This window comes from Tasmannia lanceolata, unplaced genomic scaffold, assembly GCF_043159265.1.
Source record: "Tasmannia lanceolata isolate RefF3 unplaced genomic scaffold, GAP_Taslan_0.1 ptg000018l, whole genome shotgun sequence".
Classification (NCBI taxonomy): domain Eukaryota; kingdom Viridiplantae; phylum Streptophyta; class Magnoliopsida; order Canellales; family Winteraceae; genus Tasmannia; species Tasmannia lanceolata.
This window is the reverse complement of record NW_027518695.1, coordinates 24634527-24649020: the sequence shown is the minus strand read 5'-3', so window position 1 is coordinate 24649020 and position 14494 is coordinate 24634527. Positions and strand designations below refer to the sequence as shown.

Here is a 14494-nt window from a genome sequence, read left to right as displayed (position 1 = left end):
GATGAGACCAATTTCACTATGGGATTGATATGACGATTTATAGGCTAAAATCAAGGACTGATAAGCTTGAAATTCTGTGCTAAACTGTAAAAAAAAAAGCCCACAATAAAATTAGTTTAAATGAAAATCTTCACCTAGTATACCACAAATTTACATTAGTGCCGTTATATGAAGTGATATGACATTTTTTTTCTGAATAATATGAAGTGATATTGCATACTTTGAAGTAATATCCTCATTACCCATGTCTTAAAATACATGAAAAAAAATTAAAAAAAAAAACAACACACAAGATTATCGCTGACTTACCCAAATTAGCTTTGCAATCATACCCCACAAAATTGCAAGTAGTCTCAACCTATCAAGATAGGTCTACTACAGGCTACACCCACCAGCTCTACATAAACCGCTAAGGAGTCATTATTTATTGCAACCAGAAAGGGGTCAATGAAAGACACCACCATGGGGGGAGGAGAGGTTAAGATGAGCTGTGGTAGGACGGCAAAATTCGCCCTGTTATCAGTGGCACAAGTTGTGGACTATATATGTTGCACACTTATATGGGTATCAGATCTGTTCATCTGGTAGGTGACCACAGGATCTTTGGTTGTGACTGATCCATCAGATGGTCCTAAAATTTGAACAAAAGATGTCCTTTTCACACATTAAAAATCCTATTGATAATGTGTATCTAAGGACTCACCAAATTTCATTCCAGGAATAGGATTTGTGGCACAAAATTCATCCACTTTGGGAAAGCAGTAGGAAGCCATGAGAATTCTAATGCAGAGTTCAACTTGGCGGCCTTCAAGAGGTTTTACCAGTATTCTGCAGGGATGGTATTCAGGAAGTGAAACGGAAGCAGTTCCTAAAGAAAACTCCTGCTTTTAAAGGTGACCACAACTTTGCAAATTCTTGGAAAAATCTGATGGTACAGTTTCAGTCAGGCGCTACGAGCCCATACTATATTAAAAACAAAGAGAAAGAAAGGACGCTCAAAAATCTTTGTTCAAGCACATGCTAAACCCAGTAATTACAATATAAAAGTCAAAAATCCATATATTTTAATGCTTTACAGATAGAAGTAACCATAGATTGAAATAAAGTCAAAATAGTTTTTATTTTAGAGCTATGCATATTGTAGAAACACATACTGAAATAAGGAAACAAACAGTGACCATAGTTCAACTGATAGACTAGTGATTATTTGACATACTATTGATGGGATTCAATTTTCCTCATCATCTTCTCGAACTGGAAGTTACAAGGACTGAACTCTAACCAGATACTGCTGAAACAATACACAAATTAAGATCTTGTAAATTCATATAATTCTTATATCAACTACAGATATTAAGTTTCTAATAGGGCATCATGTACAAAAGAATCAGTTTCTGCAAACATGCAATTATGTATAATAAACAACAAAGACAAAGAATAGTGACAAAGGATATATGGCATACAATTTTTTTTAAAGCTTAATTGTTTTTTTCTATTCGTTCAAATAACCGAGATTCTTCTTCCTTAGAAACATGAGGATCAAGCTTCCGAAGATTATGAATGAATGTCACTGCCTCATCCCTTCTACCATGCTTACAGTAGCCATCTATAATGGAGTTGTACGTGTTCTCATTTGGCCTGCATCCATGTTTGATCATGTACCGCACGACATCAACAGCCTCTACAAACATTGAATGGTTTGCGTAACTTCCAACAAAGGTATTGTAAGTGATGACATCGGGACTAAGCCCAGATGCCATAAGTTCTGAGAATATCCGCGAGGCATCTCGCATACGGCCCTGCCTGCTATATGCATAAATGATGGTATTATAAGAAATAAGATCAGGCCTTACACCTTTTTCCTGGATCTCTCTGAAGATTTCTTCTAAACGCTCAAAGTTTCCCAACCGACTATACATATACATTAAGCTATTGTACGTTGTCAAGCTAGGAGTAAAGCCACTTTCGTTCATGAAATTCAATATCTCATTTGCTTTTGCAACCATCTGCCTCCTGCCATAGATGGAAACCAAAGCATTCAAAGTAATTATGTCAGGGGAGCAACCACTTTTTCGCAACTCCAAGAAAGCACGTTCTGTCTCAATTAGAAGGTTGTTCTTGCTATTAACTAGAACAAGGGTCTTCAAAAGCACGGCGTGTGGTTGGATAACACCGGAATATATGTCATCCGCAAGAGCAGACATTTGTTCAATCTGCCTCCCATTTGCGTAAGCATGTAGTAATGAGCAATACGTGAGTTCATTGGGTTTACAGCAACCGTTCTTCATTTCTTCAAAAATTGTCTCGGCTTGTTTCCAAAGTCCCCCACGAGCCAATGCCGCCAACACGGCATTATAAGTTGAAAGATCAGGACCAATACCAGCCGTAATCATTCTCCTATAAATGACCATAGCTTGGTCGAACAACCCACACCTACTATAAGCACTGATCAAGGTATTAAACGTGTCTCTCTCGGGTACAAACCCTGCCTTCTTCATCTCTTTGAACACCCCCGACACTTCGGATTCCATCCCATTCTGCCCAAACACCGCCAATAGTGTATTCCAAGTAACAATATCTGGCGTGCACCCACTGGCTCTAAGCTCCTCAAAAACCTTCATCATTTCCGCAAACTTCCCCCTATTCCCATGCATCTTTATCAATGCATTGTAAGTGCATAAATTCGGCTTGCACTCCGCACTTTTCATCTCCTCGAAAATTCTCACCGCAGACTCATCTTTCCCGGCCTTCTCAAATCCTGACAATAAAGTTGTGTACGTAAAAACATCAGGCCTAATCCCCAAATCTATCATCTGATTCTTGAGTTCCATTGCTTCATCTAAAAGCCCATCTCTAGCATGAGCTGAAATCAAAGAATTGTAAGTTACAATGCTTGGAGCAAACCCATTTAGCTCCATTTCGCGCAAAACATCCATAGCTTCCTTATGCTTCCTTGACTTCCCATAAACATCCAACAAAGCATTGTAAGTAACCTTATCAGGAGCAAAACCCATGAATTTCATCTCCTCAAAAATCCTCTCAGCCTCTTCGTACAAAGACCCACGTCGGCAACAACTTATTAAAGTATTATAAGTGTAAGAATCAGGAGAAATACCATCACTCCTCATTGCCTCAACCAGTGAAATAATCTTATTCCATGGCATACCCATCTTCCCATACACATTAAGAATCACATTATAAGTTATAATAGTAGGTCTACATCCCTCTTCCTCCATTTTCTTGAAAACTAAAACTGCTTCGCGATATCTCCCATTTCTCAAATAAGTAGTAATCAAAGAAGTATAAGCATAAACATCAATCACACAACCATCTTTCCTAAGACTATGAAGCAAAGAAGCCGCATCAGAGACACGCCCTTCACGGCCTAGAATACTAGTAATTAGGGCAATTACTGGCCCTTTTAAAAGAAACTCTGAATCTTTATGTTTTTTCATCCATTTGAATACACTAAGAGCTGTTTCACACTTGTTATGAAACCCTAACCCTTTAATTATGCCTAAAAGATCAGAACAAAGGTGTTCTTCCTCACATTTTTCATCAAAATTACAGAGTATTTCATCAATTTGAGAATCAGACTCACAATTGAGAAGAGATTGAAGGGTTTTCTGACCTTGATGAGAGACGTTATGGGCCGCCCATGGTTTTCCTCTGTTTCTGTCAAGGGATTTTCCTAGACGGGGCTTTCGTGAATTAGGGTTAGGATTTCTTCTTGTTTGGATGAAAGGAGAAGATGGGTTTTTTAGGGTTTGAGAGGAAGGGTTTATAGTGGGGTTGGGAAGGAGGAGTTCTTGAAGGAGAGGGGTTAATGGTGAAGGAGGAGGGTTGGGTTGAGGAGGGTTTTGGGATTCTGGAAAAATGGGTTTTGAAGGAGGTGGTCCTGGGAGAAGGATGGGGAGAATAATCTTATCTGCCATTGGAGATATAGAAGGGAGACTGGGAGAGGCAGAGCAGGGATATGGTGAAAGGGGGCGACTATTTGAATGTGTGTGATCACTAATCACCGGATAAGCCAGATTATACAGTACTGTACGCGCGTAGCTGCACATGGACGAAGAAGAGTTTTAATGGTGTAAGCTCGTATGTCCGGTATTTTTCAAAAAAAAAACTGTACGGTCACGCAATAGGATGATCCAAACTGTCCATTTGATTGGCTCAATGTAAATATTACATAGATTGTGCCGAAAAGAACTTTTCCATAGGGATGACCCTAGTCCTAGATGTATAGAGGAACGGCATATCTTGGAAACCTCTAGAGATCGGAGGGTTTGGATCATCCTAAGGAAATGATTTTTGTGGTGCAACCTATTTCGTATTTGAGGAAAATGATTGTGAGCTTGAAGCTCATATATCTTATATGAGCTTGAAAGCCCAAACACATGGGTCCCACATTTTTTGTGGTGATCCAAACCATTCATATTTGCAAGGCCTCATCATAGATATGATGTGTACCAAAAATCAGCTCCATTGGATCATTGTAACCCCTCTAAAAGCGGAGGGGAAAAATAGGCAGATTTGTGGCAAACGGCAAACGGTGTCTGTTCATTTTACCCTCCACTTCTGGATGAGTTACAATGAAATGATTTTTGTACCCCATCAAATGGGCCGGTCTATATAGTACTTTTCGAAAAAAAAAACCTGGAGCATACACCATATAAAATTAAAATCTCACCCCAATTTTTAGGGTGGGACTATTCGTTACAGTTACGAATGTGCGCAATTTAGACCCGGCAAAACAGTACCTGTACCTTCAGGTACACCCGGCCCATAATCAAATCCGCGGGTACGGGTACCAATCTCCCAACCCTTGGAATTTGTCCTCGGCCCCGTTCCCATGACCAGTGGGCCGTGTTCAGGCCAGGCCGGGTGCCCGCGGGTTTACAAGGGCTAACCAAATAATAGAGTATAAATGGATAGTCCCTATCCCTTTAACAATATTCACCCCCTATTTTTCAAAATGGACTCTTCAGCCCACACCATATGGTGATCTAAACCGACCATTTGATGGGTCACAATGTAAATAGGTTTTGCCCCAAAAATCATTTCCATAGGATGATCTTAGCCTTCCGATCTATAGAGGAACTTCATATAAATTGTATAATCAAACCTCTATCGATCGGAGGGATAGGATCATCCAACATAAATGATTTTTGGGGCACAACCTATTTACATTGTTACCCATCAAATGGACAGTTTAGATCATCATATGGTGTGAGCTGAACAGTCCACTTTGAAAATTAGGGAAATGAACATTTCAAGGGGGTGAATTTATTGCTGGGTTACCCACGGGTCTACCCGGCCCGGCCGGGTTGGGTCCGGGTTGATGAAACCCTACCCGTGGAAATCACGGGTATTTTTTACATGCACCCGCGCGGGTTACCCGTTTGCCGGGTCTAGCCCAATCGCCTGTAAACCACTCGCATCAGGTAAGCCCGGGGATGATCCAACTCGTTCATTTGTTGGGCCACAACATAAATAAGTTGTATGGATTTGGGCTAACGACCCGTCGATCCTCATGGAGGCCCACCAAATCAACATATAACTGGGTGACGATATGTATAAATCAGGATTGAAGTTAAAAGTTAAAAGTGAGGGAGTGAGAAGACGAGGCCGGGGAGGAGCTGATCTTCCTCTATTTCTTACCATTCCGATTCCCCTCTGGTAAATTTTATCTCTGTGTTTTTTCCGAATCCTGAGTTAGGGTTCATAAAAATGGGGGAGGATATGAAGAAAGATAATTTCTCAATGTATCTGTGCTCTCTCTTACTCTTTGAGATGATTTATTGGTCAATGATTTGGGTGGGTCTTTGAGGATATGCAGAGATTTCTCACCTTAGTTTAATGTTTGCCTTGCTAAGTTCTTTTATTGAGTATCCTATTGCTAAACATGGAGTTTTTGTTCATTAATCTATGTAGGGGCTATTGTGTTGTTGTGAAGTTTTTCATGAAGAATTTGGTCTGTGTATAGAGATATGCGAATTTTACATTTCGTATGTGTTTATGGGGAAACTCTTTTGTCAATCAAAATAAATTTCCATATTGCATTATAACAAACATCTTTCTCCATCCCTTCTTTCTAGGGTCCATATTGCAATTGTTAAAGTATAAAAGATGAATAGCGCCTTTCTCCAACAGCTTAAGCTATTGGAGAAGTTGGTAAGTTGACATGGTATCAGAGCCAAAGGCCTCAAGTTCAAACCTCTCAGATAGCAAAAATCCACATGCGATGGTCGGCCCAAAGTGGGACCACATGTGCCACGTGTTTGCCAAGCGGGCCACACGTGCGGGGGAGTGTTAAAGTATAAAAGATAAATAACGCCTTTCTGCAACAGCTTAAGCTTTTGGAGAAGTTGGTAAGTTAACAGCAATGATTCTGGTCTTTCATTTGGACTTAGCTTTGTCACATGTCATGTTTGCAGTGAAGCCTATGTGAAAGTTTCACAGGATAAACTGACAATTTTTTTCTATGTTTCGAAATGATTGATGGTTGGATAATCATGAGTTGCTAAAGAGGAGTGTATTGAACTGTCACCTAACCAATGGCACGAGAAAGGAGCGTGACATAGATGTGGATCATCACTTAAGAGGAGCATGAGAATCAGAAATAGACATTATGTTGGTTCCAAGATCAATTCCTTAATGTTTTATAAGGCTATTGGTGAGGATATTGATGTACAAAACGAGAATGACGGTTACACATTCTTTTACTTGAGATGGGGATTTTTTTAATAATGAGGTCTTGTGGTGGGGAGTTATAAGGACATTATCTAAACATTATGGTTGTTTATTTAGTTCTATGGGTCATGACTCATTAGCCATTTTCTTCATCTTTTTATTCTTCTTTCTTTAAGGTTTACTTATTAGATTTTATTTTTCACTATCAAAATCCTTTTTCAGTTTGGTTAATAAGTACCCATAAACATTTTGGTGCTCAGTGGGCCTTTTTTCAACTCTCAAAATGAATGGGAAACAGAAAGAGACCTCATGTTGGTGCCAAGATCAACTACGCGTTTTCTAATGCTATTGGTGAGGATTTTGATTGTAGGTCGAGAATGATGGCATGCATTCTATAGCATAAGATGAGGGGTTCTGAGGATATCATATAAACATTTTCATTATTATTTAGTTCTAAACGTTATTAGCCATTTTCTTCATCTTCTCTTTTTTCCCTTCACGGATCACTTATTAGTTTTTTATTCTTAATTATCCAAATCCTTTTTCAGTTTTGGTCAATAAGGATTCATAAGCTTTTCCGTGCTCCCTTGGACCTTTTTTTATTTTTGATTTTTTCGAATCTTACTTTATGGTTGGAGCCTGTTTATCTTTCTCTCGCATTTCAAGAATATCTCCCTCCATTTGTGGGATTGATCATTCATAGTTTGTTTCTGTGGTGGGATTTTTTAGTTGTGAAAATCTGTTAGCTGAGAAATCTAAGACTTGTTTTTCTTGGTATTTTGAGCAATTAAAAAATTGGATGTTGTTATGTGTGGTGAGTGGTTGTATTAGTATTTTTTATGTGATGAGGAAAAGTTATCTTTGTCCCCATTTTAAGATTAGATTGTTGCCTATGTTATCTTGCAGTTGTGAACCTGTTTGCTTATCCCATGGACCTTTCTATTTTGTGTATCTTAACCTATTTGCATTTTAAGAATTTCTTCCCTAATTTTTTGTGGGCTTGATTATCCTTGGTTTGTTTCTTGGTGGGAGTGTGGGGGAGCATTTGAACCTGTCACCTACCGTGGAGGATCTGATTCTGAAGAGAAAGGAATCTATCTTATTTTAGCTCCCTGTCTGAGATAGAAAAGGGCAGCCAGAGAGGTTTTGAAGGCAAAATTTGAAGTGAGAAATCAATATTGGGGTTCCGACGGCTCTGAACGGACCCTGTTTAGTGTATATGACATTGATGATTGGGGATTTTATCGATGACTCAAATCGCCCCTATCAATATGTGAGGGGTCACGGTTCCCTTCGCTTGCCGATGAGAAGAGATAGCTCAAGCCAATAAGGGAATAATCAAATCTCCTCCCCTACCCTCTTGTCTCCTAATATCTCGAACTTCCTCTAGGATTGCCCCCTTTTAAGATGTGATTGTTGCTTATATTGTTTTGCCGGATGTAGACCTAGCAATTCTATTTTTATCACGTTCGTTCCGTTTCCCGTTAATTTTTTGAAGCAAAATCAAAAGGATCCATGGTCATGTTTGCAATAAGTCGTAAATTCGGCCTAAGCACTGAGTACGAAACAGAACTATCCTTTCTGATTTGTATGTTTAGTTAGGTGAAAACTTATTTTTATCAATACAATAGGATTTCCTGTAATAACAAATTAAATATGCAGATTGATTTCTCTCATTTGCCTTCAAATTGCTCATCAGCGCTTGCCTCGCTGATGAGCAATTTGATTGTTATTTATAACAGAGATGGTATTTTTAACTATTTATTATTTATGTGCTTTTTATTTCTACTTAATGATGAATTTAGACCGATTTAAAAAAATTCTCTTCGTAATGAGTTATATATAATTTTTATCAGGAAAAATTATCGGTTTTCCTATTTCAAGATTTGATTGTTGCTCATATTGTTGTGCAGTATGTGGAACTAGCAAAATTGTCACATTCACTACCAATTACTCAAAACAATGGCCCTGCATTAGCTTTAGTTCATGGTTTTGGTGCAAACAAGTGAACATCATCTTTATATTACCATTATCAAACCAGTTATTTTTTCAAAAGTAATAAATGTGCATATACAAACAATGTTCTTATGCAAAAGTGTTTTCTGTTGTGGATATCCATTTCCATGGATGTCACTTTCTCTTTTACTCTTCTACTGATCTCCTTATTGTATCAAATGTGTTTATTTCTTCAATAAGAAACTTCTTAGGGTCTACCTTTTGTGGTTTATATTTTATCTCAAAAAGAAACATTTTGTGGTCTTCTTATTGTGTTTCATATTTCATCTGAAGGAGATAATGTTATACCTGGTTATTTTAGTCGATGACTGAACTGTCTTCTATGTGGAAAATTTTCTTCTTGATTCATTGTAAATTTGATGAAAGCATCAAATATTATTTCATTTTAGTTGATGAGTAAACCCTCTCTCATTGCGCTCTTCGTTGAATCCATTTTATTTTTGAACCCTGCTATACATGTCTCCAATATGCTTTATGAGAAACTGAGTGAGTCTTGTCTTTTAGTTGAATATCTTCTACATCCAAAGCTTAGCATTTTGAGTTGACATGAGTGTTTCTTTCTCTATATTTTAAATGATACTTTTGCTTTTCTTTTCTCAGTTTTCTGCTGATTTTTGTTGAGGTATTTTGATTGCGGATGCAATTATTTATTTTGAATTTTTTATTCAAACTCCGGAAAATTGAGATAAAAACTAGATGACGTCATTCCCTCATAAACATAGATTATTATAAAAAGAAAATTCCACAACGCACAGATCTTTTTTCCTAGCAAGGGTTGTTTGGGTAACATGGTAATTATTTTGGTAGCTCCAACCTTTTCATTATTGTGTTAATCCGTTTCCTTATTGCATGTGTTGCTCAGTGCTGCCTACAATTGGGAGGATGGGTAACATAATTGAATATGTAGCACACTGGGTAATGTAAGCATTCTTATTAACAATCCCCCAAAACGAAAAGGAAACTGAAAGTTTGTTCATTATTGGAATGGATACAACTCCATCCGAGTTCAAAATGTTAAAAAGGTGTGTAATATGATGTGTGGATGCAGATAGTTGATATATTGCTTCATATGGAATTTGAATCGTAGTGCTATTAGGGTTTTGAACTTGTGAGCTGTTATACAGTGTAAGCAAAAGATTTTCTTAGCATGTTATCAAATACTTGAAAGAAGCTACAAGATCCTTGTTCTTGAACTTAATGTGTTGGATTGTTTATGCTTTGCTGAATACATGCCACATATGACTTATATTTTGGGTTTAAGTTGAGAAATACACTCCATGATTTATGTCTCTGGCCATTTGATTTGCCGAGTAGTGGATTTCCATTTCATATTCAAATTTGTATCACTCCCCTGTCCGATGTGCCACCTTCACTCATTTGAGTCTATTTTCAAGCCATATTTCCAACCTGACACCCACCCTCCTCCTCTCAAGCCCTATGCTACTTTTATGAAAAGATTTTTCTATTTTTATAGGGCGAGGATAAATTCACACCCCTTTAAAGGAGGGTATGCAGCTGACTTTTAACGCTTTTTGGCATGGTGCGAATTATCCTACAGGGGTGTGAATCTATCATCGCCCTTTTATATAAATTTTTGGTTTTTTGTTATTTTTTCTCTGATGTGAAAATAGAGACTTGACATATCATGGACGTTTAATGGTATGACTGTATGTCAACTTAATTTCACTAGTAAACAAATATTTTCAGCCCATAGACAAGGTGTTGTTTCTTACTTTCTTCTGTTATGATGATGGCTTTCATTGGTTTGGAATTTTCTATTTATATGCTTACTTTTCTTTCTTTTGGGGTTATGTTAGTCTTAATGATAACTTTTAGAAACTTTGTTGAAGGTGTGCGTCACTGATGGCTTGTCAATTCAAATTGATTTTTTTCCTTCAAACAAAAAAGAGAAGCTAACTCCCTCTTCTTAAAGGATTTTATCTATTTCTATTGTGAATTTGCATTAGAGGCTCCTTCATAATGTGAATTGATTTATTTGATCAACCATTTTCGCCAAGTTTAAGATTGACGATATGCAAAATGGGTGGATTTGTATGGAACTTATGTTTTTGCTGTTCTGAATCTCGTGTGAATTGATGTAGTTGATTACCCATTTTTACCAATTTTAAGATTGATGATATGCTAAATGGATGGCTTTTGTATGGAGCTTACGTTATTGCTGTTCTGGATCTCGTGTGAATTGATGTATTTGATTTCTCATTTTCACCAATTTTAAGATTGAGGATATGCTAAATGGATGGATTTGTATGGAACTTACGCTATTGCTGTTCTTGATCTCGTGAAATTTGCGACAGAATGTTCACAGGGTGCAAAAGAAAATTTTGTTGGATGTTAAACATTTCTGTTTGAGATCATGACATGGTGGGATGAAGTAGCAATGCTTGGATGTTGGCTGACTCAGCCTGTCTATAATTTAAATTCTTTTATTGAATATAAAAACCATTGAAAAACTCTGAATTAAGAAAAATCTAATAGGTTGTCTGCAACTTGATGCTTTCCATGCATCTAATTCTAATGTTGGGTGTCTATTGCAGAGGTTTTTAATGTATTTTACTATTTTTTGTATGAGTGTGCAATTTTCGACTTCAGGCTGTTCATGTATTTCATTCCTTGCTGTTCAGATTAGTATGTTGGCTATGCTATTATTGTATATTTTTATTCTAATGTTATGTGACCAAATTTGGTTTTGACTCATTTGAGTTTAGTGGCTGTGATTACATCTTTTTGCATGATCCCTTCGAACTTTATATATATGTAATATACTTCTTATGATGGAATATTCGTTGCTATGTTATCCCCATTATAAAGGTTCAAAACTTCAAATCTCCTTTTTCAGGACTTAAACCATATTTACCTTTGGTCGATGTTACTCAAAAGTCAAAGCTTATTTATATTGGGAGACCATACTTTATTAGTCCAAGATTACATTTACTTGTATATCTTTGTTATGCCTTCCGCTTTTTTTTACTGACTTAACAGAGCTTACTTATTGCCTTATATATGCCAGTGATTAAAAAACTTAAATCTGAGAAAATATTTATCTGCAGTCATAGTCATGGTGCTGACGAACTTCAATGGCACCGGTGTGGGTTTTGGTATGTATTGCTGTATATGACATGGTTTTGTAACAAATTTGTTAGTAGGGCCTTTGGTCTCGCAAATAACTCCTGATAATAAATCTTGGTCTTCGATGTTTTCATTGCAGGTTTTGGCATTGGTTGCGGTTTTGGAATTGGATGGGGTTTCGGAGGTTTGTTAGTTTTCTCTGTCTTCCTCATTTTCTTCCATTAACTTTGTAAGTCATGTGAAATTGCTAAGTTTGCATGATTGAATTACTTGGACATGATTTTTGCATCAATTTGATACAAATCCAACATACTGGTTTCATATACGTTCGAATGCTTTAACTGTATTTTGATTTGATAATGTTTCAGCTTTCTATGTCAATATTGAATCCATATTGTCTGTAAACCCTTATTTCATGGAACTGACAGGCCCAACTCTTAGCTTGTAGAAATGGTTTTATACTGTTCTAGTTGTTGAATATTGTTTGCTTTAGTACCAATTTACCCAATATACCATGTGACTTGAATGAACAACGAAATTCTATGACACCAAAGTTAGTTAAGAAACTTGAAACAGTTGCTTAGAGAAATTCATAAGAACTTGGATGATATAAAAGATTCATTATTTGTTAACTCAGATAAAAATCTTGTTTCTCAATTTACAGAAAAAACCTGGTTTTTGTTTCTCACATTATTATATTTCAGAGAGATTCATTATTTTTAACTTAGATAAAAACTTGTATTGTAAGTCACAGAAAAAAGTCAAAAACCCGGTTTTTCTCTCACATGATTATATTTTTATCTTTCGTCTGCTTTTAGTTACTATGGATTACCTCATTTCAAGAGATATGATGTTGATATGGTCACTGCAGACCTTGTATCTGTGAGATGGTGTGATGATATATTATCAGTTTTCGAAGTTCTCCATCACTACATAATTCTATTTAGTTCTTTTTGTTTACATCAGTACCTATGGAAGAATCATTGTAATATCAACCTTGCGTAATTGTATGCCAGTGTAGTTTTAGAGTCTAGACCCAACAGCCAAATGCCCATTTACTTACTAACTTGAACTTATCCAGAACCGTATGGAACTTTAGCTGTCTTAATACATCCACAATGTAGATGCTCTCTGAATTAATCATGGTCTGCCTTTATACCTTTGCTATTGTTCTCGGTTCACCTTGTGCTTGATACGGTTAAATCATTAGCTCAGCATTAATCTTATCTTTACTAATTATTGATGCATCTCTGCTTCAGGAATGCCTTTGCAAACCTTGGGTCTTGGCATAGGTACGCTTGAAAATATAGTATGTATTTTTTAACATTTCTGGTCATCGTTTTTGTGTTTTTTTTTGCCTTTCCCCCAATGGAGAATAGCAACAAAAAAAAAATAAAAAAATAAAAAAAATAAAAAATAAAAAATCAATGAATGGCCTTTGCTGAACCCAACCTGTTTTGCCTGTTTCACCAAATACCAAATTTCGAATGGTTAAAACTGCCGAATTCTTGAAGCTAAGTGGAGTTGCTCCAAGCGATTTTGTTCTGCTCTATTCGCAGGCTCTAAAATGCGAGGAATGAGAAGCCTTGAAGAACGCCACCATATTTTCTTGCAATATAGCATTACTATTAATTTAAGGAAATGATATCAGCACAACCATCTTTTAGTATTTGCACTAACTCATCTTGTCTTTTATTATTTAAAGAGCTCTCAAAAGTTTTTAAAGTTCCCAAAAAACTCTGAAAATCCAATTAAAAAAGACAAGCTGTGTTTGTCCAATTATTAAAACACGGTTGTGCTGATATCATTTCCCTTATTTCATCCTACATTTTAATTATTCATTGTATTTTTTTTATCTATAGGGGGAGGGTGTGGAGTAGGATTTGGCCTTGGCTGGGGCTTCGGCTCAGCCTTTGGTAGTCAATACCGGACGACTAGGGTCAAGTTCCAGGGCATAGATTTTGACAAGGGTCAAACTACTGGTAGAACAGAACCAGATGCAGAAGGGCACACCAAGGAGATTCAAGCTTCAAAGTAGCTTTGTACATGTCTGAACTTTGAAACTTTCAGAACTTTATAGTAACAAAATCACCTTCTCCATCTTATGTTTTCTAGTGAATTATTGGAGATGGTGACCTCCACATCTCATCACCATTGGACATTCCTTACTGTTACTCTTGTAACTTCCATCTGTTTTTTGAAGGATTTTTCTTTTTTCCATCCATTTTACAGAATGCCTTGTGCAGAGAAAAGGTACTGAATCATAACTGTTAACTTACCAACTTCTCCAAAAGCTTAAGCTAGTGGAGAAAGGCGTTATTTATCTTTTATACTTTTACACTCCCCCGCACGTGTGGCCCACTTGGCAAACACGTGGCACATGTGGTCCCACTTTGGGCCGACCATCGCATGTGGATTTTTGCTATCCAGGAGGTTTGAACTCGAGACCTTTGGCTCTGATACCATGTTAACTTACCAACTTCTCCAAAAGCTTAAGCTAGTGGAGAAAGGCGTTATTTATCTTTTATACTTTAACAATAACAAAATCCCCCCTCCTGTAATAACATATGCTTAAAAGATAATGAAATAAAGCATCATAAACTTAATAAACATAAAGATCTATCAATGGTAAGAGATGTATTTCTATTTAGAAAACTAATTTAAAAGTTTAAAATAAATAGTGTTGCTTCAGATCAGT

At 36.8% G+C, this 14494-nt stretch overlaps 2 protein-coding genes across 3 annotated transcripts; one reads left to right on the top strand and one right to left on the bottom strand.

The window, feature by feature from the left end:
- Nucleotides 1-1286: 1286 nt before the first annotated feature.
- LOC143849681 (Pentatricopeptide repeat (PPR) superfamily protein) lies at nucleotides 1287-4002 on the bottom strand. The gene has a single exon (XM_077358819.1). The coding sequence runs from the start codon at nucleotides 3933-3935 to the stop codon at nucleotides 1479-1481; it is 2457 nt and encodes an 818-aa protein (XP_077214934.1). The 5' UTR covers nucleotides 3936-4002; the 3' UTR covers nucleotides 1287-1478.
- A 1529-nt stretch (nucleotides 4003-5531) lies between these two features.
- LOC143849682 (glycine-rich protein) lies at nucleotides 5532-14020 on the top strand. Of its 2 annotated transcripts, none has more exons than XM_077358821.1 (5): nucleotides 5532-5679; nucleotides 11738-11825; nucleotides 11936-11980; nucleotides 13056-13088; nucleotides 13659-14020. In XM_077358821.1, exons 2-5 carry the CDS (start codon nucleotides 11786-11788, stop codon nucleotides 13832-13834), a joined length of 294 nt encoding a protein of 97 aa, XP_077214936.1. In that variant the 5' UTR covers nucleotides 5532-5679; nucleotides 11738-11785; the 3' UTR covers nucleotides 13835-14020. The 2 variants fall into 2 exon arrangements, with proteins under 2 accessions (XP_077214936.1, XP_077214935.1); XM_077358820.1 differs by having other exon boundaries at nucleotides 5537-5679; nucleotides 11778-11825.
- The last annotated feature ends 474 nt before the right edge of the window (nucleotides 14021-14494 follow it).

What these genes read in the sequence shown, in the direction of transcription:
- LOC143849681 (XM_077358819.1), bottom strand. Translation starts at nt 3,935, where the DNA reads ATGGCAGATAAGATTATTCTCCCCATCCTTCTCCCAGGACCACCTCCT.
- LOC143849682 (XM_077358821.1), top strand. Translation starts at nt 11,786, where the DNA reads ATGGTGCTGACGAACTTCAATGGCACCGGTGTGGGTTTTG. An exon ending in TGGCACCGGTGTGGGTTTTG is followed by an intron (nt 11,826 to 11,935) that starts GTATGTATTGCT and finishes TTTTCATTGCAG; the next exon opens with GTTTTGGCATTGGTTGCGGT. An exon ending in AATTGGATGGGGTTTCGGAG is followed by an intron (nt 11,981 to 13,055) that starts GTTTGTTAGTTT and finishes TCTCTGCTTCAG; the next exon opens with GAATGCCTTTGCAAACCTTG.